Consider the following 25695-nt stretch of genomic DNA (forward strand, 5'->3'; position numbering starts at 1 on the left):
CTTTTTTTTTTTAATATAAGTTTATTTATTTTAATTGGAGGCTAATTACTTTACAATATTGTATTGGTTTTGCCATACATCAACATGAATCTTCCATGGCTGTACACATGTTCCCCATCCTGAAACTCCCTCCCACCTTCCCTCCCCATACCATCCCTCTGGGTCATCCCAGTGCACCAGCCCCGAGCATCCTGTATCATGCATTGAACCTGGACTGGTGATTCATTTCACATATGATATTATACATGTTTCAATGCCATTTTCCCAATGTAGACAGATTCTTTATCAGCTGAGCCACAATGGAAGCCCAAGAATACTGGAGTGGGTAGCCTATCCCTTCTCCAGGGGATCTTCCTGACCCAGGAATCGAACCAGGGTCTCCTGCATTGCAGGTGGATTCTTTACTAACTGAGCTATGGTGGAAGCATGTAAGAACAAGTTAATTACAAAACAAAATCTATGTGAGCAGGGGCTCTGTTTGCCATTTTTTTTTATCATAACCTTAGCCCTGCGAACAGCACTGGGCACACCTGAAAGAAAGGCGATCATACCACCAAACTGCTGTGATTTGGGTTATTCCCTGTTTGAGGGAAGATCTGGAGAAGACCCTTTCCATTATGATCCTAATTCATGTAACCAGGAGCTTTCAGACTGAGGTTTCTTGTTTCACGGTACATGAAATAGTCTGTTCTTTTTTCATAGTATTTTTAGATCTATCAGTTACGTTTACCATTCTGAGTATATGCAAATAACTGGAAAGCCCCTGTATTTTTACAATCGAAGAAGAAGAAGAGGAGAAGAAGAGGAGGAGGAGGAGGGAGAGGAAGAGGCAAAATTGTAAAAACTGTGAATGGAGATAATTTGATGATCAAGTATGTGTTGTTTTACAATTCTCCAATCGAGGCAATGTCAGTCCTAAGATGCAGACTAAATCCACAGCCATCTCTACTGATAGGCTTGGATGTAAAAGCAACAACCTGAAACAGTGACTCAAAACATTTTTCAGAAACAACCAAACTTAAAATGTTAGACACAAATAAAGATTTTTGAAATCCCATTGACAAGCTGCCTCTATTATTAAAAAGGTGTGTAGGAAGTAGAACAGGGCCATAACACCCAGAGGAGATCCAAGAAAGCATGTAAGATTGTGACTGGGAAAGCAGGGAGCTGGCAGGACTGACCCAGGTGGCAGCTCTGTATTCATGGTTGAACACTGTGGCATTTGGCTGCTATATTGATTGGAAGCCAAACCCTGCAGTTCATTTCTGTGTGACCCTCTAAAACAAACTGCAGTGGACACATACTAGCTCGTTTAATCTTCGCAACAATCCTGGGAGGGAACTATTATTGATTCCCATTTTACAGATTGAGACAGACTCTAAAGGCTAAAACGAACACAACATTGTTAATCAACTATACTCCAGTAAAAAAAAAAAAATTTTTTTTTAAAAAGAAGGTTAATGACTCACTTAGGTTTATACTGCCACTAACAAATGGAAAGCAAACCTTCCATTTGGTTTCCAAATGGAAGAAGACCAAAACATTTCCATCATGGAGTCAGGTATCTATTCATTTGACACAAGAAAATCCCCACGGATGTTCTGTATCTTTTGAAAGAGCATCTCCCCTACTTGGTGTGTGGCATATTTAGGTTTTTGGTTAGATGTTCTTGCACTGCCATCTTCTCTTCTCCCACAGATGCCAGTGCCATCGTTAGAGGAGGAGTCAGGAGGACAGGAACATACTCATTAAAGCCTGGGTTAACTCCTGATATCGAGTAATTCAGAAGGAAGAAGTCACTCAGTTTTCTAGGTAGCATTCACAATGCAAGGTAGCAAACCAGGACAGGGATTATGGGGATAGAAAAGACAGGTATGCTCTTTGCTTCCATGAGGCTTGGAAATCAGCAGAGTCTTCTATTGTGGAATTTACAAAATGGTCAGCAACTTTTCATGGCAGATGTGCTTTATTTGACCCACAAGGAATCATAAAAAATTTTTTTATTATTACATCCCAGTGCTTAAAATGGGAGTATTTCATATAACAGTCCAGATTTGTGACTTCTTTTGGTAAATTGGAAGATGTGGCACTTGTCAGACTGATGACAATTTGCCTTAGCTGAATAGTGGCTGTCTCCCATTCATCAGAGTTCACACCTGCCCCCTTGCTTCCCTAACCCAGAGATCCAGTGTCAAATTCCACTTATCAGCACAAATTTTTCTTATTGTTGGGCTAAGAGGAAAGATCCCCAAGTTAATCACATTGCAAAATTCTGTTGCCAAATACTCCATTGTACCAATGTCTCTATCAAAATCTCTCTTTCACGCATCTTCTTTCACTCAGTTACATAGTAGGCTGGCTCCTAAAAGCATTTGTTTGTGACATGGGCTAGTTCCTCTCCAGCAAAAAGTCAGGGCCCCGAAGGTAGAAGTGACCGGTCTTCAGGGGAAGGTGAATACAGTGTGCATTCTTTGTGAGCAGGATTTTCCTGATCTGAAATAATACTAGGGTAATTTTGTAGTAAAGTCAATTGTCAATTTTATTATGCTTGGAAAAAACCTTTAGATGACAAAGTCTAGGTAAAGCAATACATGATCAGATGTGTGGAATTCTTAACTTAAATATTATGTTTAGTAGGCAGAATAGTGACTGGAATGGTCCTCACCATATATTAGGTGGCCAATAAATATTTGTTCAATGAACGATGCAAGAATGCTGTTTTATAATGCCAGCTTCTCCATTTTTTAAAATGAGATGAAACAGAAAGATAAATTCTTCAAAGATATCCTTTGCCTCTGAGTTTTCTCTTGCTTCCTTCTTCTTTCTCTTCCCTCTCATTCCATACCTGTACATATTAAGCCTTTGTCTAATTTATCTAAGCCTTTTTTTAATTGAGTTTTTAATGTTTGAATTTTTTCCTAAGTAGAAAACTATTTAACTTTTTGGCTGCGTCAGGTCTTAGCTGTGGCACCTGCGGGATCTTTCTCTGTGGTGTGCGTCTTCTCAGCCCGGGTAGACTCTATAGTTGTGGTGTGTGGGCTTAGTTACCCCACAGCATGTGGGCTTAGTTCCCCAACCAAAGATCGAACCTGCATCCCCTACCTTGGAATGTGGATTCTTAACCACTGGACTACCAGGGAAGTCCCCAAGCTTTTATTTTTAGATGAGATACATTAGAGGAAAATTTTCATGCTTAAATGGACAGAGAAGGACAGGGCACATGGTTCTCTTCCCTGATGATGCCATGGTAGGATTCATCTTCCCAGTGAAGGGCATGTATGGCAATTATCCAGGCTTATTTAAGTCTTATGAATTCTGTTTTAGGAGAAGGAGACCATTCGCTTTAAGGTTTTATACATTTTATCCATATTCTTCAGTCTTAGTGTATGTTGTCATCCTTGCTCACCCTGTGTTTTCTCTCTGTATTTTTCTAAGTCTTCCCAGGAAGGTCCCAGTGTACAAATTCCTCTGTGAATCCATTCTGATCTTTTCAGTCTTCAGTGGTCCCTCCGCACAGTAATAAGAGTAGTTTTAGTACCTGTAACAATAACAATGACAGCAACAACATCAGATTCCATTTCCTGAGATTTCACTGTGTACCAGGCCCTGTGTGAAGTCCTTTACATGCAGTATTTCATTTGATCATGATAATAATGCAATTAGATAAGGGATTTTTGTGATCGTTCCCATTTTACAGAAGTGGAAACTGAATGTCAGAAAGAAAATAACTGGCTCAAGGTCACAGAGTTAACCAGAGACAGGCTTAGATCTGAAGTGAGGTCTCCAAAACCTCTCTGCCATGCTTATACACGCTGCTCCATGAAAATTTCCTACAGCACTTACTGTGGGACAGCTTCCTTGCATTTAGCTTGTGTTACCTTTTGTTGATATGAATATATCTTTTTGTGTTCAGGTCCTATTTATTCAAATAAAGTGTCAGGCCCTTGAGGGCAGAAATAGCGTTATACCATTTTGTATCACCAGAACCTAGCGCAATGCTCGGAAAAAATAGAAACCTCTTAATTGCTCCTTTATTTCTACAGTTCTCTAATCAAACCCCTAAGACAGCACTGATTCCATTTTCAAGTCTTATTTTATGCACTTGTCCTATTCTATAATATCAAGAATTCCTGATCTCTGGGTCTTAGGAGCTTGGTTCTTAGGAGCTGCTCAATAATTATTGAGAAATTGAGTCAATGGTTCTTATATGCTGATGACCACACTAAGTTTAACTTTTTTCTTTTTGAAATTTCATTTTCCACCTCTGCAATGCTGTCTTTTTAATGTTCTACATTCAGCTCACTATGTTGACCCCAAGCATTTGGTTTGAAGAAATTTCAGCAATGTAAATAAGTAAATAAATAATTCAGCATTCTGATTTATCCCTTCTAATTTGTTGTAGCTTTCTCTGGACCTCTATCACACAGAAGATGATATTTACAAACTATCACTGGTTCTGGAGCCTAGAAATTCTAAATCGGTAGGTATTGCTTTTTCTCTGAGGATTAGTGACAAACACCAATATTTGTCATTTACAATAATTGCCCATTACGATAGTGCTATGTGGTCTAAAGATTGAGGAATTAAAAAAAAATCTGTATTCTCATTTTACCAGTGGAACAGCTTAGCCCTGACGGATAATTCTCTCTTCACTTCACAGGCTAACAAAGAAGAACATCATTTCCAATTACTCTGTTTTATTCTTGATCTTCCATGTTCCCTCTGAGAACTACCTACATATGGGGCTAAAAAATAAGAAGTGGTAACAATAACTCATCTTAATGTTAAAGATCATTCTGACCCTTCCCGGCTTTTTTTAAAGCCTATTCAACATAAAATTAGATTTAATAAGTGTTAAATACCCTAATCATAATTCACAGATTTCTCTACTAATGATTGACCCAACTCAGAATTTCAATATCTTATTTGGATACCACCTCACTTAATTGATAGTTGACTCTTAGTAAAGAAACATTATACAATGAATTGAAGAAATTGCATTACTGAGTGTACACTGCTCATTACTTTTAGCAAGTAGACTGTAGCTCAGATATGTTTTACACCAGGAAGAAAAATATCAGGATGAATATGAAATTTACAATAAGGATGAGGTTTGCATGATGAAGAAAAAATTTCTGTCTGTTTCTTATATATATATCCTGAGATCAGTTTTCTTACAAATGTCTCATTCATTACCTCCATGAGTTCTGTGGTGTGTTGCCAGCAACTCTAGGCTCTAAGTCTGTCCATCTATTAATACCCACTACAATTCTGAACCATTGAATTGAAAGAGGCAGAATGACTGTGAATGCTGTTCACAGTGAAGGCCAGGTGAGAGAGAATAAACTTGAGTCTGAGTCAGTTGACCTAGTAGCTTCTGTTCTTAAAATAATGAGTGGTGTTTCCATCACTATGTTCCCCTCCCTGCCAGTCCCAAGAGGCTCATCTTCTGGGGACACTGCAGAACGCAGCCTTATGGGAAGATACAGCACCGACAAAGGGAGGGGTTAGGGCTAGACTCTTCAAAATTAGCATGATAAAGAGAACTCAAAAGAAAGGTGGACTTCCCAGATGCTGCAGTGGTAAAGAATCTGCCTGCCAATGCAGAAGACAAAGGTTTGATCCCTAGGTGGGGAAGACCCCCTAGAATGAGAAATGACAACTCACTCCAGTGTTCTTGCCTGGGAAATCCCATGGACAGGGGAGACTGGCAGGCTACAGTCCATGGGGTCACAAAGAGTCAGACACAACTGAGCACAAAAACAAGCAAGAAAGTAAAGTAATGTTATTGAAAAAAGGGAATTCGTAAGCTTCTCTTTCATTCCATAGCTCTGGTGTGATGAAGCTGTCCTGTACATACGCACAGCATTGCTGCCTCGCGACACCTTCCTTTAGCTGTAACCAGACATCTTAATTGCTGCCTGTTGGCTGTTGAATGCCTGGCAGGTCATAATATGTATGTTATCTCATTGACTCTGTTAAGCAAACAGAGTCTAGTGAGCCTAGGAATCTTCGACACAGCCAGTAAGCAGGAGAATTTGGATTCCTCTCAGGACTGTCTGGCTTCATCGCCTGTGCTTTTTCCTATGATGCTTCCCATCATTTCCTCACCATCTCTTGTTCAGAAACAGGGTAGGAATGATCATGTTGGCATACATGCCTGATTTGTGCCCTTTAGATTTACTTTATTTTCAGTCTCAAGTTTTGCCAATTTTAGGAGATATTTCCATACAATATTAAAAAAAAATCTTTAAAAAGTATTTATTTGATTGCACCAGGTAGCAGATGGGATCTTTAGTTGCAGCACATGTGATATAATTCCCTGACCAGGAATCCAACCTGGGCCCCAACATTGAAAACGTGAAGTCTTAGCCACAGGACCACCAGGGAAGTCCCAAAAGAGTCTTTTTAGCTCTTATCAAAGCAGAAGCTTTTGAAAACCTTTCAAAGTGCTAAAATCCTGTTGTTGTTTAGTCGCTCAGTCGTGTCCAACTCTTTTGTGACCCCGTGGGCTGTAGCCCACCAGGCTCTTCTGTCCTTAGGATTCTCCAGGCAAGTATCCTGGAGCGGGTTGCCATTTCCTTCTCCAGGGGAATCTTCCTGACCCAGGGATCGGACCCGTGTCTCCTGCACTGGCAGGCGTGTTCTTTACCACTGAGCCACCAGGGAGCCTGCTAAAATGAAAACTCTATGAAAACGCATTTCCCAATCCCTTTCTGTCTCTTCTCTAAGTGGAATGTCGTCCTATTGGTATTCAGTGTTTGACGCCTGTTGGGAACTAGAGAACAATTTCCAGTCAGGATTATTACTGAGAGCCTGTGGCTTTAGCGTGCTTACAGCTAGAGCCGGCCAGCCCCACCTACTTAGTCTCAGAGCTTCTCGGCCTTTCTCTGTTCACAGGGGCATCCTTTGTGCCTCCCTGTTTTTTGTGTTTTACTTCATGTCTCAGTTTTTTCATGCTACCTCGAGGTCAAAGAAATACCTAGCATTTCTACTTACAGAATAGTTAGGTCCAGACAACTAAATATGTATAAATATTGATATTCTAATGACTTAGTACCTGCTTGAAAAAAACACACTGAAAAAGATATTAGTTTTACTTCATTCTTAAATAACCACAGATTCTAATGTGTGTTAGGCATTGTACAGTTTCTTACATCTTGGAATCATATTGATACTGTCGCCCTTACTGCTTGTTCCAGATTGAGTTTTTGCTTCACAAAGATATGATATCCTTGGTAGAAACATAGCATGATTTAATGGGTGACCTTTGTAGTTTGTGTGGAGTCTGACAAATATTGAGTATGGCTATATTTCCTTTGGAAGTTTGAAATATCTTCTGGTATCCCTCTGAGCTTATGATAGTGTTTTGAGGAGATGGGGGTACTTTACCAAGTACCAAGGGAACCAAGGGTTTAGTCCTTTGTCATATCAACAAGATGAAAGACTTGAGCGAAAGAGCCGAGATGGGAGAGTGTGTGTGTGTGTGTGAGAGAGAGAGAGAGAGCGAGAGAGACTGTGAAAGGGTGACCATATGCGGATGGCAGATATTTTTTGTTTTATTTGTAGCCCACGGGATATCAGAAACACCCACCTCACAACATTAGTAGAGGCATAAATCTGTGTAGTTACACCTCAGCTCCCCTTGCAAAAATTTTATTCCAAACTCAGTGTCCAATTAAAAAAAAAAATCTGCTAATACATGTGTGTAGGTAGGCACCAGAAAAAATATTTCATTGTGTGAGAGTCCAAGGGAGAGAACACAACATGCACAGCGCTCTTGGCTGGTCTCCTGATAGGACTGTGTTTTGTGCTTGTGCCGTATAAACGTGTTATGCATTATTGCCACCATCTTCTCACATTCTTAAGTGAAAATAGCTTGCAAGAACGTAGGAACATACTGTGGAGAAAACAAGTTGCACTCAAGAGGGCTCGAGGGAGCTAGCGATTATTCAAACCATCAAGAAGTGATTAAGCATATTGAGAGAGACGCTGGCAAGATGACATAAACTTGGCTGTGCACCGCTGCCTGCTTGCTGCACACACCTAATTTATCACTAGCACTGAGTATTAAAGAATTAGATAACTGGTGTTTCATAGGCATTCTATTATACAAAAAAACCTGTATGGCGTGTTATAGAGATGTTTACCAGTGTTTTCGTATTATTTAGGGAACTTGGATAGGATTTTTGGATAAGCAGGATGAGTAATGTTTTTTCCCATCTATAAAAATGCAATCTAGGCTCCTGCTAACCAAAACGCACTATCCAAATATGTATTTGGTTACAGATTAGATTCTACCGACAAAATATTCCATTAACAACATTTTCATTGATGTTTGTTTTAAAAACATTTAAGTGCTACACAAATATAATTTTCTACTGATGTGAACATGCAAAACTCACATGTCTTTCTCAGTGTCCCTGGTCCAAATTTCAAAGTCCCAGATAAAGTTGAAAAATGTGTGTGTTTTCCGTGTGTAAAATAGATAGCTAGTGGGAAGCTGCTGTCTAGCACAGGAAATTTAGCTTGCTCCTCTGTGATGACCTAGAGGGGTGGCCCGGAGGTGGAAGGTGGGAGGAGCCACAAGAAGGAGGGGATATATGTACGCATACAGCTGATTCACGTTGTTGTCCAGCAGGAACTAACACAACACTGTAAAGCAATCATACTCCAATTTAAAAAATAAATAAAAAAATTTTTTTAATGTGTATGTTTTCTATTAGCAGCCTACCTCCCCTACGACGCCCACCAAGCCTGTGGTACCCCTGGAGTGGGCCTCAGGAGTGATGCCGAAGCCAGATCCTACAGTCATCAACAAGCACATAAGGAAGTTAGTTGAGGTAAGTGAGCACTAGGAGGCCCCTTTCTCTTTCCAGAATGTTCTCTGGTACCAGCCTAGGTATCAGCTGGAGTCCATTAAAACAGCCCTCCTGCAGGTAGGAAAAATTCAACAGACACTTAGCTCTGCCTGGCCATGGCTTCTGGGGAAAAATCTTCCAGGAAGGCCCCCTTTCCCCTTTCTTTCTGTGGGTTCTCACTTGTCCAAATGTTCACAGCTACTTAGAACTCCTGTCTTCCCCAGGCATTTGACACATTTGTCATTGCCCCTGCAACCCAAAGGACTGTTTGAAGGTTAGAAACTACTCATTAAAAATCCACATGGGGGTACTTGCCTGGTGGTCCAGCAGTTAAGAATGCGCTTCCAATGCAGGGGATGCAGGTTTGATCCCTGCTGGGGGCACCAATATCCCACAGGCCGCAGGGCAGTTAAGCCCATGAGCTGCAACTTCTAAGCCCGTGTGCCACAGTGAAGACCCAATGTAGTCAAAAAACAAGCAAGAAACAACCCACGTGGATCAGAATAAAATGCTTGATAAATTGGTTACCTGAGGCTAGGAGGAAAATCCTGCAAGTTCAATAGTCTCTTCAGCTTTGTATGTTTGGAGGTCTGTGACACAGCAGCACAATACCATTTAGGTCAGAAACATCACTTAAAAAAGGGCAAGATGATGTCAGAGTTTTCCGTGTAAAAAAACAGTAGATGCACCAATGTGGGAAAGAAGGAAAGCGCCTTTCTCAGGCACTAGAAACTGTGATTATTGATTATACATCTACCTTCGAGCATCAGTATCTCCTCAGGTGCAGTAGAAACAAGTCTTTGGTATGTAATGTACTCTTTGCTGGGAAAGAATGTTTACAGAAAAAGAATGTTCTACATCTTGGCTCATCCACAAAACCATGAGGTGCTGATAGAAAAGTTTCATGGAGCATATGTGGCAGAAAGGAAGGAAAGGGTGAGGGAAGATGATGAGAAAGCCATAAGGTCCAGTGGGGACCATATGATGATGTGATAGTGACAGACCCTACTTGGAGCCAGGGAAAGTCGGCAAAGGATCCAGGGATATGGAATTGTGGCTCAGGAAAGTCTAGAATCAGGAAATAAGAGGTATTCTTTCTCCTACTCTTATGTCTGCTTTTCTCTGAATGTTCACGCCATTCTCTGCAGACAGGCCTTCTTTGCTGCACATGTGGAGTCTATTTTGCCCCTTAGTACTTTATCTCTTTTCTCTAATTCCAATTTCATGGGGGAAGGTTGACCCAGTTTTGATAGGCTGAGTACCACTAATTTAACCAAATAAACGACTGGGTTTTACTTGAATTTCCATAATGAGTTTTATTCCACAAAAAATCTTATACTCTCAGTATAAATATGGGTATTAAATGATAAATTGTAAGCACTCCATAATAGTTAAATTTTAAGCATTTTTGATTTGAATAAGTATTGAAAGTGAAACTTACAAAAAAGTTCAGTTAGCTATGAATAAACTTAGAATGAGTGCCAGTCATATTTTAATGAAGTAATTTGTTCATTTATACATTGCCTACTTCCCAAAATACTCCTGAAGCAGCCTGCAACCTAAGGCAATACAGATAAAATATAATAGACACCACAAGGGAAAGAGAGAGAGATTCATTGCAGCTAGACTCGAAGTCAAGTATTTGCATACATGTGTTTGCAGGGAGAACTCACAAATTTTTTTTTTAAATCTTAAGAGGGCAATAGAAAATTCTTTTTTATTTTTCTCTGATTATAAGGAAAGCCAGGGGGATTCTATTGGAAGTCCAGTGGTTAGGACTCAGCACTCTCACTGGCCCCTGGTTCAGTGCCTGGTTGGGGAATTAAGATCTCATAAGCCATGTGGTGAGGCCAAAAAAAAAAAAGGCAGAAACATTGTGAATATTAATGCATTACATAAAACATAGAAAGTAGAAAGTTTTACCTTCAGGTCTTGGTATTTCTTCTGCCTAGGGATAATCACTGATAACTTGTAGATGATCTTGTATGACTTTATTCCACTCCCTCCATACATACACACACACACACACACACATATATGCATATCTTTGAGCAAACTTTTTTGAGAATTCTGAACTCTTACATATATATATAAATCTGTTTCTAGACTGTACTGTCTCTACTAAGTTATAATACCATGTTGTTTTGGCTAATATAGCTTTGATTTCTGATAAGATACACTGTCTCTCATGACTCCTCATTTTTTTATTTGAAGTATAATTAACCTTCTAGGTGTTCTAGGTATTTGACATTTCTACACATTATAAAATGATCACCATAATAAGTCTGGTTACCAACTGTCACAATACAATGATATTAAAGTATTATTGACTGTATTCCCCAAGCTGTGCTTTCCATCCCATGTCATTTGCAACTGGAAGTTTTCACCTCTTAATTTCTCTTGCCTATTCTTCCATCCTCCCACTTCCCTCACCTCTGGCAACCACCTGTTTGTTCTCTGTATCTATGAGTCTGTTTCTGTTTTATTTTGTTCATTTGTTTTTTGAATCCTACATATACGTGAAATCATATGATATTTGACTTTCTCTGCCTGACTTATTCCAGAGAAGGCAGTGGCACCCCACTCCAGTACTCTTGCCTGGAAAATCCCATGGAAGGAGGAGCCTGGAAGGCTGCAATCCATGGGGTCGCTGAAGGTCGGACATGACTGAATGACTTCACTTTCACTTTTCACTTTCATGCATTGGAGAAGGAAATGGCAACCCACTCCAGTGTTCTTGCCTGGAGAATCCCAGGGATGGGGGATCCTGGTGGGCTGCCATCTCTGGGGTCGCACAGAGTCGGACACGACTGAAGCGACTTAGCAGCAGCAGCAGCAGCCTGACTTATTCCACTTACCATAATATTCTAAAGTCTTTCCATGTTGTCAAATAATGGCAAGGTTACATCCATTTTTTATGGCTGAATCTATTCCAGTTTATTCATATATCACATCTTCCTTATTCATTCATCTGTCAATAGACTCTTAGGTTGCTTCCATATCTTGGTTATTGTAAATAATGCTGGAATGAACACAGGGGTGTATATGTCTTTTCAAAAACAAATATTTTTGTTTTCTTTGGAAAAAATACACAAAAAGGAATTGATGGATTGTATGATAGTTCTAGTTTTAATTTTTTGAGGGACCTCTTTACTGTTTTCATAGGGGCTACACCATTTTATAATCCCACCCAAACAGCACACGAGGGCTCCCTTTTCTCCACATCCTCAACAACAGTTGTTGTTTGTTGTCTTTTTGATAATAGCCATTCTGACAGGTGTGAGGTGGTATCTCATTGTGGTTTTTATTTGCATTTCCCTGAGACGAGCGATGAGTGATATTGAGCATTTTTTCATATGTCTGTTGACCATCTGTAAGTCTTCTTTAGAAAAATGTCTATTCAGGTCCTCTGCCTTAAAAAAATTTTTTTTTTGGTCAGTTCTTTGTATGTTTTGAATATTATCCCCTTTTAAGATGTATCATTTGCATCTTGTAACCTTCTCCTATTCAGTAGGTGGCCTTTTCATTTTGTTGACGTTTCCTTCCCTGTGCGAAAGCTTTTTAGTTTGATATAGTACCAGTTGTTTGTTTTTGCTTTTGTTTCCCTTGCCTGAGGTCATTACTCCTCATCTTTAATAATTTTAGGCTATTTTCAACATGTTACTTCTATCGGAACTTTAGAATTAATTTGTTCATTTAAAACAAATTCCCACTGGGATTTTTATTGCAATTGCATTACATGTATACTTTGATTTTTGAGATAATTTAACATTTCAAGTTTCACATTCTATTGTCATGGTGTTGGTATTTGTATATTTACCAGCCTCACTCCTACTCAACCCAAAGGGCTCGGTTTAGACCTTGCTTTCTTCAGGAAATATTTTAAAATTTCCTCCCCACCTCCCTTCATAGCATTCTGCCTTTATCTTCAGCATTGCACTTACCTCATAATACCATAAAGGCTTCTCAATTTTGTTATCTCCTACTAGATTTCAAGCTCATTGATAGAAAAAGTAATATGCTAATTATGCTTTCCCAATAACAAGTTCAGAGGCTGCCTCATAAATAGTCATTCAATAAATATTTGTCTTTCCTTTGCAGTCTGTGTTTAGGAACTACGACCATGACCATGATGGGTATATCTCCCAAGAAGACTTTGAAAGTATAGCTGCCAATTTTCCCTTCTTGGATTCCTTTTGTGTGCTAGACAAAGACCAGTAAGTTTAATTTTGTTATATTATAATGTAGCTGTCCTGAAGCAGAAAATTACTGTCAAAGGAGAGCAGAGAAGTCTATCTCTAATTTATATCCTGAAAGCGTCAATCCTAGTGATTTGATGAGATGTGTCTAACTTTTTGCTGATTTTTTCTTGGTGTCCATGAACATGACTGGTTGGATGGAATCACAAAGCAGATCACATCGTTAGTGTTAAGTAGAAGTTCATTTGCAAATTAGCCCAGCTCTCCATTTCATGTATTACTGCTACTACTTAGCAGATGAACTATCCTCAACCCCAAAACCTCCATCAATAAAAGAATAGAGACTAGATGCGGAAACAGTGGAAACAGTGTCAGACTTTATTTTTGGGGGCTCCAAAATCACTGCAGATGGTGATTGCAGCTATGAAATTAAAGATGCTTACTCCTTGGAAGGAAAGTTATGACCAATCTAGATAGCATATTCAAAAGCAGAGACATTACTTTGCCAACAAAGGTCCATCTAGTCAAGGCTATGGTTTTTCCAGTGGTCATGTATGGATGTGAGAGTTGGACTGTGAAGAAAGCTGAGCACTGAAGAATTGATGCTTTTGAACTGTGGTGTTGGAGAAGACTCTTGAGAGTCCCTTGGACTGCAAGGAGGTCCAACCAGTCCATCCTAAAGGAGATCAATCCTGAGTATTCATTGGAAGGAATGATGCTAAAGCTGAAATTCCAGTACTTTGGCCACCTCATGCAAAGAGTTGACTCATTGGAAAAGATTCTGATGCTGGGAGGGATTGGGGACAGGAGAAGGGGACGACAGAGGATGAGATTGGCTGGATGGCATCACCGACTCGATGGACATGAGTTTGGGTGAACTCCGGGAGTTGGCGATGGACAGGGAGGCCTGGCGTGCTATGATTCATGGGGTTGCAAAGAGTCGGACACAACTGAGCAACTGAACTGAACTGACTGATAGTTAGGTCTAGTATAGTAGAGTCTTCATTATCACTGGACCAGGGAGTAATCTTAAAAATCATCAAGTAAGTAAGATTTATTTTTTTAGATTACGTATGGTGTTCAGCTGCAGATGACAGGTATGGATAGCCAGAAAGTATCCATGCTTTGTTTATTTCTTTGCTAGCTCAAATGCTGTCTTGAGAAACAAAGGAAAAAAAATGTTTCTCTTTAGCTTCAAACAATTTGTGAGAGATTAAGTAAATTTAGAGGCTAAAACCCGGATCATTAAATTTTTTTTAATTGGCAAGAAACTCTGACATTAATAGTTTTATCACTTCATTTTTAATTATGTGAGATTAATTCCTAGTTTAAAAATCATCTGTAATGAAATACTGGATTTTATATTGGTCAAGTATCCAAATTATATCATATTAAAATCCTCTAATATTTGTGTTGTAGTGAGAAATTTTTAAAAAGTTAAACCTGTAAATAATTCAGCATAAGGAAAGCCTTGGCAATTTATCATCAACATCTTAAAACCTTAATCTATCTTCACTGTATAACTAGATCAGAGAAATACTTTAAAAATACTTATATACTTTTAAAATAAATTATTAGAAACATAAACTTCTCTTATTAAATCAACTTTAAATTATCTGCTAACTACCTACTTCTTCTCTGTTTGTTTCTGTCAATAACATGTATGTAGAATATGAACTTAAAATCACTTTCCAGTCTTCATTTTCTTGCTCTGCCATTCTTTAGATGGAACTGAGTCTGTCCCAGTAAATACATATAGTTTTTCCTAAAAATATAATAATCTTCCCTAAAAATGAAGGTTTAAAGTGTCCCTACATGATTTCTTGCCAGACATGCTTAGATATGTTGATTTTGAGAGGAAAGTGGACCATCCAGGAGAAGATTTTATCAGGTTGTTGAAGATATGGCACCAGGATTCAAGAGAACAGTCAGGGCAGGAGACATAGATTGTCAGGTCTTCAGTGCGGTGGTGTGAGCTGGAATCCCAGGAGTGTGAGCACATTCTGATGGGAAAGTTTATTATTTTAATTAAAAAAATTTTTTTATCTTTTGGCCCCACTGCACAGCATGTGGGATCTAGTTCTCAGACCAGGGATCGAATCCACACCCTCTGCAGAGGCAGCAAGAGTCTTAACCACTGGACCATCAGGGAAGTCCCTCTGATAGGAAAACTTAGAGGAACATGAGCATGGGGCCTGGGAATGTGGCTTCAGGGACTCCTCTCCCCACGTGCAGAAGCTGAAAGACATGGATCCTTCAGAAGAGCTAGAGAAGGAGGAGCAGAAGAGGCAGAAGGGAGCCATGGCTACATGGAATCACCGGGGAGCATGGAGAAGGGATGTCAAAAAGGGGGAATCCTGTCCCCATGTCACGTGCTGCCAGGAGGTCAGCAAGTTCAAGGAATGAGAAAAGGCCACTGAGGATGTTACTGTGACAGCTTCAGTAGAATGGTGAATTAGAAACCTGATTATGTGGAGGAAAAGAGTAACTGAAGGAAGTGGAAAAAATGTCTACTGAATACTCCTCTGAAAAACTTCAGGAGTAAGAGGACAACTTCAGGAGTAAGAGAGAAAAGACAAGTGTTGGACTGGAGGCAGGAGTAAGGAAAGCCCTTTTTAAGGAGGAGACGTCCTGAGTGTATTTGTAAACAGAAGAATGAGTGGCTGGCAAGATGGAGCAGCACTTAGAAGGAGTGGTGTCCTGGAGAGTCGGAGAGCGGGGTTGGCGGGGAGGTGAAGGTGGGAAAATGACCCCAAGAAAGGACAGATGAGAGATAAAGGAATTCTGAATCAGCACAGAAGGGTGTGATCTTCAACACACGCTGATGTAGCCAAAAGGCAACATGAAGTTCGCCTATGTCAATGAATTTGATGGGGTCTTCCGGTAAACAAGGAGTCAGGGTGTGCAGTGATAGGTGGAACCAGAGGTTCTATGTGAAGAAGATCTGGGAGAATCACTCTCGTGGTCTGTGTGCCAATAAGACATGAATGAAAAGGTTACCAATGGTAGTGATCTGGACAACATCAGGTGGAAAAATCTGAGAATGGTGGGTCCAATTATCATGGTTTTATTCCTTTCTACAGCAACCTGATTCTTGCAAACCCTCTTATGAGGCAAAGGCTAGGAAGGAGATGTCCTTCTGGAAGCTTGTTGGTAATGAAGAAGACTTTCTGTGCTACAGTGCACAAGTCACCCTCCTCCCCACGATACATACACACACACATGCTCTGCTTACTAAGAAAGCCTTTGGGACTGAAAGCTGTCCTTTGAGGTCCTCCCCTTTTGGATGTGAACATGTGAACAGGATAGTGAATATTCCCACCTGCTTTGGTACAAAGGTTTGGGAGGCGAGTGATTTAAGTGTGGCAACTACTGAGCGGCATGTTTAAAGAGCCCTCTGTTCTTGGTTCTCTTCGCAGGGATGGCCTAATCAGTAAGGATGAGATGATGGCTTACTTCCTGAGAGCTAAGTCCCAGCTACACTGTAAAATGGGACCAGGATTTGTCCATAATTTTCAGGAGATGACCTATCTCAAGCCAACCTTCTGTGAACACTGTGCAGGATTTGTAAGTCTGTTTTTCAGTGTTTTCACTTGTATGTAGTGATTTGTGCAGTATTCTGAGAATGTGGGAAAATGGTCCACTATCAGAGTCCATGGTCTGTCTTAGATCACGTAAACCACGATGGCTCCCTGAAATGAAACATTCGATTAAAAGCAAGATCCGCAGCCGTCTATGGGGTCACACAGAGTCGGACATGACTGACGTGACTTAGCAGCAGCAGCAGCAGGTTTAGCTACACTCTTTCTAGGAATTCAGGGCTGGCAAAGACAGGGAAGGTTGGTGAGGCCTATTAACTTGAGAGAGCAGTTTGACTGTTCATACCTGCCAGGGAAAGTTTCTGCCCAGTGAGTCCTGGCATTCATCACTAAGTGGGTACAACTAAGTGGGGGTATTTCTTAAGCCAGCTCCTCCCAGTTCTTGTTTTATATGGTGTCAATCACTAGAAATCTATCATGACATGGCTCAATAATTCATAGCTCAGAAAGGAAAGAAATCTTTTCAAAGATAAGGTGGTTATAATAATAAATAATATTTACTTGGCATTTGACAGGAATAAACTATTTAGAGACATTAGTGTAATTGATCCTCATAACTAGCCCACGAGGTGGGCATTTCACTCTCCCCACTTGTGTGTGAAGGGAGGGAGGTCCAGGGTGGATAGCCCAATTCTCCCCAGATTTCACAGCCAATAATGACTAGATCTGGGACTCAAATGCAGGTATTCTGGTTTACCTACACCACTGCAATAAAGGAAGGTTGTATACATCATTTCGCACATTTGATGATTCTTTGGCAATTAAGATCAGGTTTGGCCTTGGTATTCATCAAAGACCCTTGAGCTCTGAACATCTTCTAGTTGATATCCTAGTAATAAAAGATGGAAAATGTGGTACCTACACGAGGGTAGCCCAGCAGCCAGGTGAGTGGCATTTGTTCAGGCGCCAACTCAGTTTTGTTAGCTTCGTGTCCCGCTGTGGATAGCTGATATCATATAAGCTCCTGTTAAATTATATTTTTCCCTTTCATTCTTTTTAAAAAATAGTTTAATATTTATTTGCTTTTTGTCTGTGTCAGATCTTAGCTGAAGCAGGCAAGTACTTCACGCCACACGTGGGCTTCTCTCTAGTGGTACCGTGTGGGCTCAGTGGTTGCAGTGAGCAGGCTTAGTTGCCCTGAGTCTTGTGGGATCTTAGCTCCTTGATCAGGGATTGAAACCTCATCCCCTGCATTGCAAGGCAGTCTTTACCACTGGACCACCAGGGGAGTCCCTCCCTTTCATTCTGGAATAACTGGCTTTGAGGAGCCGAAGGCAGGAGTTTCTATTCAAGCATCCCTCTGAGAATGGATAAATTAGAGGCAGTGGTTACATCAAAGATGCCCCATGTGATCATAGCAGCTGCTGCGGTCAAGGGGCAAGGGCAGCCTAACAGCTCTCTCCGCCCACCCCAGGGAAAGAGAGGTTCTCCTACCGGCTACAGCACTGGGATTGTGTCACCTGATCACTTGATCATCAAACAAATACGTCTCCTTTTTCATGTTTCTCTCTTCTGAGAGGGACTTTTGCCTGTGTCTAGACCTGAAAAATGCTCGAGTGGGATGGAGCTGTGTGCAACTCTCTACTGCAGAGGGAGGCCCAGGGAATTTCTTTGGCCAGGGCCCGGCTCAGCCAAAAGTCAAGTTGAGGCTTCTGACCCTGGCATGCTATGAGAGTTGGTAGGTGCTTATCAAATCTCGAGGTCTTATCTCTGCTCCCCAGTGCTTCTGGGCGTCTCTCCCTTCCATGGAGGCACAGATTCTGTAGAAGCAACAAGGTAGGATTCCCAGAGCTTCCACACTCCCCTCCTCAACTCATCACAGTGCATTTGCTGCACTAGTTTTTAGAAGCAGCTGTGATCAGGTAGAATGCTCTGGACTTGGCATCCAGAACTCTGAATCTCAATTCTGCCCTTAACTCTATGTCCTTGACCAAGTTATTGATCATCTTGGAGTCTCTACTTTCCTCTTTGTAAGAGAGGGTTAAGACTTACCTGTCATGTTGTTGTGATGATTAAATATCAGACGTTGCATGCCACAGAGCTCAAAGTAAATCCTTCTCTTTTGTTTTTTAGTGTGCCTTAATACTTTTGGAGTTTAATTGAAATGAAATCATTTACAGTTTTAATAGCCATTTTTACTTTCCAAAATACACTGAATTTCATTGCTACAATATGAGTTGACCTTTACACAGGCATATTAAGCAACAACAACAAAAAACCTCATTGGTTTTCAAAGGGATTTATAAAATATCATGTTCTAGATGGGCATTGAAGGGAATTATGGGGAAATAGAAGGAAATATTTTTTAGTGCCTGTACCACATACTTTTGAAATAAATTCCATTTTGAGGGTAAGGAAGGCAAACAGACACTGCTTGAAATACACTGATTTTAGAATTAGAATCCCAAAGCTGAAAGAGTTTTGCTAATTCCCTTACTTGGAACTCCGGAGAAGTTAAGTGACTTCCCTAAAGTCACATGGATCATGAGCAGCAGAATCATGACTCACATTCAGGTCTCCTGATGCTCAGTCCAGTGCTCCTTCCACCACAAACAATCACTCCTGCAAGAGCCTGAGATCTCACAGTCAAAGGGCTATGGGAAGTATCCTCTCCTGTCCTTGGCTTGTATGCTGACCCAGAGCCTCTTTCTGCCTCGTGTTGTCTCCTGGTTCTTAAGTAAGCATTAGCAAAAAAAAAAAAAAAGCATTAGCAAGCAATGCTCTGACTTACCCTCCTCATGGGTCTCATGCTTGACTTTATCCTTTTCAGCAGTTTGGCAGTTTCTGCAGCTGTGCTAATAACATAGCTGGCTATTTGATTATAGCCAGATAATCAAATGCTTCTTAAACCTTATCCTCTCTTGTCCTAGATCAGTGCAAAACAGCCAGGATCCATGGCATCCTGTCTTTCCTCAAGTGACACATTCTTCACCTTCTTCTTTCCCTACTGATTAGCTATGAGATCTTGTCAAGTGACTTCACCTCTCTATAGCTCAGTCTCCTCATCTATAAAAATGAGAAAATTATCATTACCTATCTCATAAGGATCTGGAGGAGGGCATGGCAACCCACTCCAGTGTTCTTGCCTGGCAGATCCCAATGGACAGAGGAGCCTGCCAGGCTACAGTCCATGGGGTGGCAGAGTCAGACATGACAAGCGACTAAGCACAGGGATATTGTGAGCATTAAATGAATTGCTACCCATAGCTTACTCATTACTCACTTACTTTGTGAAACTGCCTTTTACATAGCAAGAGTTCACTCAATGCTATCACTGTTATTTTTATTACAAAGACCAAGGGCTCTGTGAGGAAACATTTTCTCATACCCACAAAGTTTCCCAGATGTGGGACCTTGCAAATTATTTGACTTCCTGCATCATGACACTCACCTTTTATAAAAGGGAAGAAAACTTGATTATCATAAAGATCCTTACAGCTCTGACAGATGTGATTGGCTTACCTACCCACTTCCTTTTCTGCAGTGACACCTCCCCATCCCTCTTCCAGTCATCTGAGACACCTGAGGCCTTGCTTCCAGTTAGTTGTCTTAATAATCCTTCCTGTCTCCGGGGCAAAATGTTACCCTGTCCCAAGAGACATTTGTAACGTTTTCTGAAGGAACAAATTACTTTTAAGGCCCAAAGGAATCACTGTCCACTGGTGGGATTTCCTTGTCAGAAAGAGACTAAGGAGCAACCTTCCTACCGCCTTGAATCAGCAGCCACTTACTGTTCTCCTAGGACCATGATGCTCACACTCAGGGCATTGTTCTCCTATAACACATTGTGCACAACACCCCCGTCAGTGTCAATAGCCCCTACCATCTCTGTTTCTATCAAAATGATTTTATTAGGTAGATATCAGTCACTCAGCCTAACCATGAAGAGGTTATGAATGGAGTTTCTCCAACTTTAGGGCTAAGCCCGTTTAATTCATCCATGTTCCCTGCTCCTGAAGTCCCTGGTTCCCATATGCAAGTGCTGCAGGAGGCCTGAGAAAGAATGTGGGAAGTGCCCTTCTTCACGGAGGTTACAGCGAGGCAGAGGCTTGTGAGGACACTGTCACCACGATGATAATCCTCAGCTGCCTGGGCAGACTCCCTTGTCACTTCCTACATCCTACTTCTACCTGGGTTGGCACAGCCCTGGCACAGACCAAACACTGGGCACATGGAGAGAATAATGACATGAACAGATGCAAGAGCTTTTCCTCTTTTGTGTTTCATCAAGGCAGAAATGCTTCTCAGAAAATAACCAAGCAAAATTCAAATGCTTTAGTAGGATGGTTTGCTTGGGTTGCTTAATTTCCTGTGCTGTGTGCTTTGCTGTGCCTAGTCGTTCAGTCGCATCCCACTCTTTGTAACCCTGTGGACTGTAGCCCCCCAGGCTCCTCTGTCTTTGGGGATTCTCCGGGCAACAATACTGGAGTGGGCTGTCATGCTCTCCCCTGGGGGATCTTCCCATCCCAAGGATAGAACCCAGGCCTCCCCATTGCAGGTGGATTCTTTACCGCCTGAGCCACCAGGGAATCCCAAGAATGCTGAAGTGGGTAGCCTATCCCTTTGTCAGGGGAGCTTCCCCACCCAGGAATCAAACCGGGGTCTCCGGAATTGTAGGTGGATTTTTTTACCAGCTGAGTTACCCGGGAAACCCTTAATTTCCTGTAGGGGGCGCCAAAGCAGTGTGAATTGGAAGGTTGGGAATAGATGTGTGTGCACGGCCATGTGAGACATACAGCTAGTGGGGACCTACTGAACAGCGCAGGGACCTCAGTTCGGTGCTTTGTGGTGACCTAGTTGGATGGCATGAGGAGTGGGGATAGGAGGAAGGCTCAAGAGGGAGGGGATATATGTATATATATTATATAGCTGATTCACTTTGCTGTACAGCAGAAACAAGCATAACTATGAGTTGTAAACTAACTATACCCTAATTAAAAAAAAAAAGGAAAGCAGAGGGATCTAGGGCTTCCAAAGGCAGAGGGACAAAATCTTTCTGTGAATTTTGCTGAGAGCGCATTACAACAGAGTCCAATAAATTCACCAGTATCAGCTTCCCATCCCAGCTCCCGTTTGGCTCCCAGAAAGAAAACGGAAGCCAAACTCCTGTTATTGCTCCAGCTGGAGTGGGCTGGGAGAGGGTCCTCCAGTCAGACAGGAAGGGTGTCAGGAGCAGCTACATCCTGTTTGTGCTCCACCAGTCATCACGCTTCCCAGGACTTCCTTCTCTGTGGCCTTGTCAGATTCCCTGACATTCCTTTGTCTTTTTGTTACAGCTCTGGGGCATAATCAAGCAAGGATACAAATGCAAAGGTATGTAAACGTTATTTTGTTAAAATTTTTAAATGTGACTTTTGGGGCAGAAGTCGTAATTGTCTGATGGAAACTTTAAAGCTTTCGGCATCTTGGAGGACCAGAGGCTTTTGGGCTACTGGCAACTGAAGAGTTAATGTGCCCAGGAAAGGCCTCCCTGACAGTTCATTTCCAAGAGCCCAGGCTGGAATTTTATCCCAAGCAAACTACACTTATCAAGCCACACACATCTAACCCCTATCTCTAAGATGTCCTGCTTATCATTAGCACACATTCAAGGTGGGAATTCTGAGGAGAGCAAGCCCAGTGGAAATACTGTATATAATAACTTTGTCCTTCAAGGGAAAAAAAAAGAACCCATGCTTATTTCTGTAATACATATACATCTCTTTCGGCTCTCACATAGCTAGTCCTGTCTCTACTAAATCACAGATGACAATGAGAGAAGAGGAGACACTTTTGCCCTTTTCAATCAATTTGTTCATATACTCCCCCCATTTAATTGAAATTTATAGCAATTGCATAAATATATATTTAATAAATGCAAATTATAGATACTTTTGTTGCTACTTGTAGATAAAAGATTATTACATATTATGTAATATGTATTATGCAGAGTGTTCATACTGGTTCTTTTAAGAATCTGATAATGCTCTTGAAAAATATAATAAAACCACAGAGGAAAATGTTGTAATCACAGAATGCCTTCAGATTAATAATGTTCCCTGTGATGCCTTTTTTTTCTCTAATTGTCTTTCAGTATTTGGCTTTCATCTTACAAAGAGTAGGGAGCTTCCTTAAACCTCTATGGGAGTCACCCTTTAGTGCTCAGGGGAAAAAAAAAATCCCTTTAGTTTTCTGAATCAGTTGTCTTAGTCTAACTTGAATTGTTCCTTGATTTCAAGCAGCAAAGATACTGGTTTCTCCCCCTTATGTCCTAGACAGACAGACAGACAAACACACATACAATTTTATGAAGATGAAAACCAATTAAACCCTAAGATCTCTGTTCATATAGTATTTTCTCTTAAAGATACGTAGAGTGAAAAGTCTAATTAAAACAGACCAAACGTCATTACAATTTGATCTTTCCATGATGTCATTACAAAACCATTTGAAACTGGACCACTTAGGACTGGAGTCCCCAGTCTCCAGGCTGCAGACCAGTACCTGCTATCAGATCAGTGGCAGCATTAGGTTACAAATAAAATGCATGGTATATGTAATGTGCTTGAATCACCCTCAAACCACCTTTCCTACCCCTGGTCTGTGGAAACACTGACTTCCATGAAGAAATTGGTCCCTGGTGCCGAAAAGTTTGGGGACCACTGATTTAGAGGGAAACGGTTTTGAAAATAATGAGAAAGCTCCTTTTTGGTGGTGAGAGAGAAATATACCCTTTAAAATGATTGTCTGTCCTGTGATTCTAAGAGGAATGTAGAACTCTCATCCTAGGAAATAATTGTGCTGTTATCTTCCAAAGTGGCCAAAATTTTCTACCCCAAGGAGCAATTAACATCTACTTTCTTAACTAAAGCATCTCAGGGACAATCACAGGGTCGCTGCATGCCATTTCCAAGCCACAGCCAGTGAAACATGTTTATTGAGCATAAGCTCACCTTGTTTTCTGTTTCTGTGCCAAGAAAGGAAGTGAAGGATGAAATCACTTGCTCTGGAAAAGGTTTGGGGACATGAAGAAGAATAGAAAATGCAGACAAATCCTGAATGGAGGGATGCCTTGCTATTAATAATGAGAGGCAGCAGTAGGTCCTGGGAGAGAGTAGACGCTGAGGCTTCTCACCCATGTTCTGGCTCAGGGAGTGCATTTATGGGGACAGATCTTGGTCTGGAGAAGAACCCCAGTCCCATGTAATTTACAACTAATTTGAGGACAAAGGCAACTCCTCCCCTCAGGCTGCCCCTGCTTGTTGCTCCCTGGTACTTTAATGAACTGTGTAGAAGAAACAACAGAACAAATAAAAGAGAGAACTTTGGGAACCCCAGGAAGGGAAGAGAGTCCTGCTGGCCCTTTTACTGCCCCAAGACACACCCTGTGGATCTGAGATTAAACACAGAAACAAGGGTGGGGGAGGGGAGTCCTGACAGCCCAAAGACCACCCTGGAAACCTGGTCTGCACCCAACACATGAGGTTCACACTAATCACCTGTGATGCTTTGGGTTGTTTCAGATTGTGGAGCCAACTGTCATAAACAGTGCAAAGACCTCCTGGTTCTGGCCTGTAGGAGGTTTGCCCGGGCACCCTCCTTGGGCAGCAGTCATGGGTCACTGCCTGGAAGTCCCTCGTTGCCCCCAGGTAATGTCCTCTACTTTCTTTCCTATTGTGATTTCTCTCTGCTCACCTTCCAATCCTGCACCTTGGTTGGGTTTTAGATCTAAAACTGGTCAGAGCCATTATTATAAACACAAAGGTCTTCTTCAGGATGAGCAGCAGTGGCTAAAAACCCTTGAACCCTGCACGCTGTCTCTGCTTTCAGGTCTCAATAACTGAGGCCAGTTTCACTCCGCCTCTGATCTGTTCCTCTAGGACCTTGCCCTTCGGACTCCTGTTGTCTGCAACCACTTTGACCGTTTGCTATGAAGCAGTCAGATGTCAAATAATCACGATAATCACAGTAAGCTTTCCCCTTCCAGTGCAGGATGAGGTGTTTGAGTTCCCTGGTGTCACTGCTGGACACCGAGACCTGGACAGCAGAGCCATCACACTGGTCACAGGCTCCTCTGGCAAGATCTCTGTGCGGCTGCAGCGGGCCACCACCAGCCAGGCCACCCAGACCGAGCCTGTGTGGTCAGAGGCTGGCTGGGGGGACTCAGGGTCCCACACCTTCCCGAAAATGAAGTCCAAGTTCCACGACAAAGCAGCAAAGGACAAAGGCTTTGCCAAGTGGGAAAATGAGAAGCCCAGGGTGCAGGCTGGTGTGGATGTTGTTGACCGAGGCACCACGTTCGAACCTGACCAGGATGAAGCAGACATGGATGAGACCAAACAGGATGGTGAGGTCAGTGCTGGTCAAACCACAAATAAAATCAGAAGAGGGAAGCAGAAAGGGACTGAGATGAGCGTTATAGTGAATCCACAAGGCACCCTGGTAGTTTTGAAAGCAGAGTGGTTGGGAATTAAGATATACCACTTTTGTTTTTTTAAAGACATATCACTTTAGTCTTGCTATTGGCTAATTATGTGACTCTGGACAAATGGTCTCTTCTCCTTGGACCTCAGTTTCATCATGTATAAAACTGAACCAAGGGACTTCCTGGTGGTCCAGTGGTTAGAATTTCACCTTCCAATGCAGGGAATGTGGGTTTGATCCCTGGTCAGGGAGGTAAGATCCCACATGCCTCTTGGCCAAAAAACAAACATAATGGAAACAATACTATAACAAATTCAACATAGGCTTTGAAAATGGTCTGCATCAAAAAAAAACAAATCTTAAAAAAAAAAAAAAAAACTACACACACACACACCTGAACTGAATGGGTTCTAAAACTCAGTAAAGACTTTCCTGTCTGTGTACTGATGTGATGTCCAGGGACCCTTGTGTGTATCCAATATATCAGTTCACTATACCCACCAGCTTAGTTTTCCAACTAGAATCAGGGCGCACACTCAGAGAAGGCAGTGGAAGCAAAAAAGTTTGCAGATGGAGGAGAATTGGAAACTCTTGCCCCTACTTAAAAAAAAAAGAAAAAAAAGGCTTTTGACA

The 25695-nt window shown here is 41.5% G+C and overlaps 1 protein-coding gene across 8 annotated transcripts in view; it reads left to right on the plus strand.

Moving 5' to 3' along the window:
* Nucleotides 1-25695, plus strand: part of RASGRP3 (RAS guanyl releasing protein 3 (calcium and DAG-regulated)) — a 118173-nt gene that overhangs the window by 89681 nt on the left and 2797 nt on the right. For 7 of the 8 annotated variants that reach the window (XM_010829836.1, XM_010829835.1, XM_010829839.1 and 4 more), the window contains 7 exons: nucleotides 4403-4480; nucleotides 8727-8843; nucleotides 12963-13078; nucleotides 16480-16627; nucleotides 21936-21972; nucleotides 24162-24287; nucleotides 24626-24990. In XM_010829836.1, coding sequence (XP_010828138.1) covers nucleotides 4403-4480; nucleotides 8727-8843; nucleotides 12963-13078; nucleotides 16480-16627; nucleotides 21936-21972; nucleotides 24162-24287; nucleotides 24626-24990 — 987 coding nt within the window. Of the gene's footprint in view, nucleotides 1-4402; nucleotides 4481-8726; nucleotides 8844-12962; nucleotides 13079-16479; nucleotides 16628-21935; nucleotides 21973-24161; nucleotides 24288-24625; nucleotides 24991-25695 lie in introns of those variants that run through there. The other variant, XM_010829842.1, reaches the window with a different exon arrangement.

This window comes from Bison bison, unplaced genomic scaffold, assembly GCF_000754665.1.
Source record: "Bison bison bison isolate TAMUID 2011002044 unplaced genomic scaffold, Bison_UMD1.0 scf7180017864508, whole genome shotgun sequence".
In the NCBI taxonomy this organism is placed as follows: domain Eukaryota; kingdom Metazoa; phylum Chordata; class Mammalia; order Artiodactyla; family Bovidae; genus Bison; species Bison bison.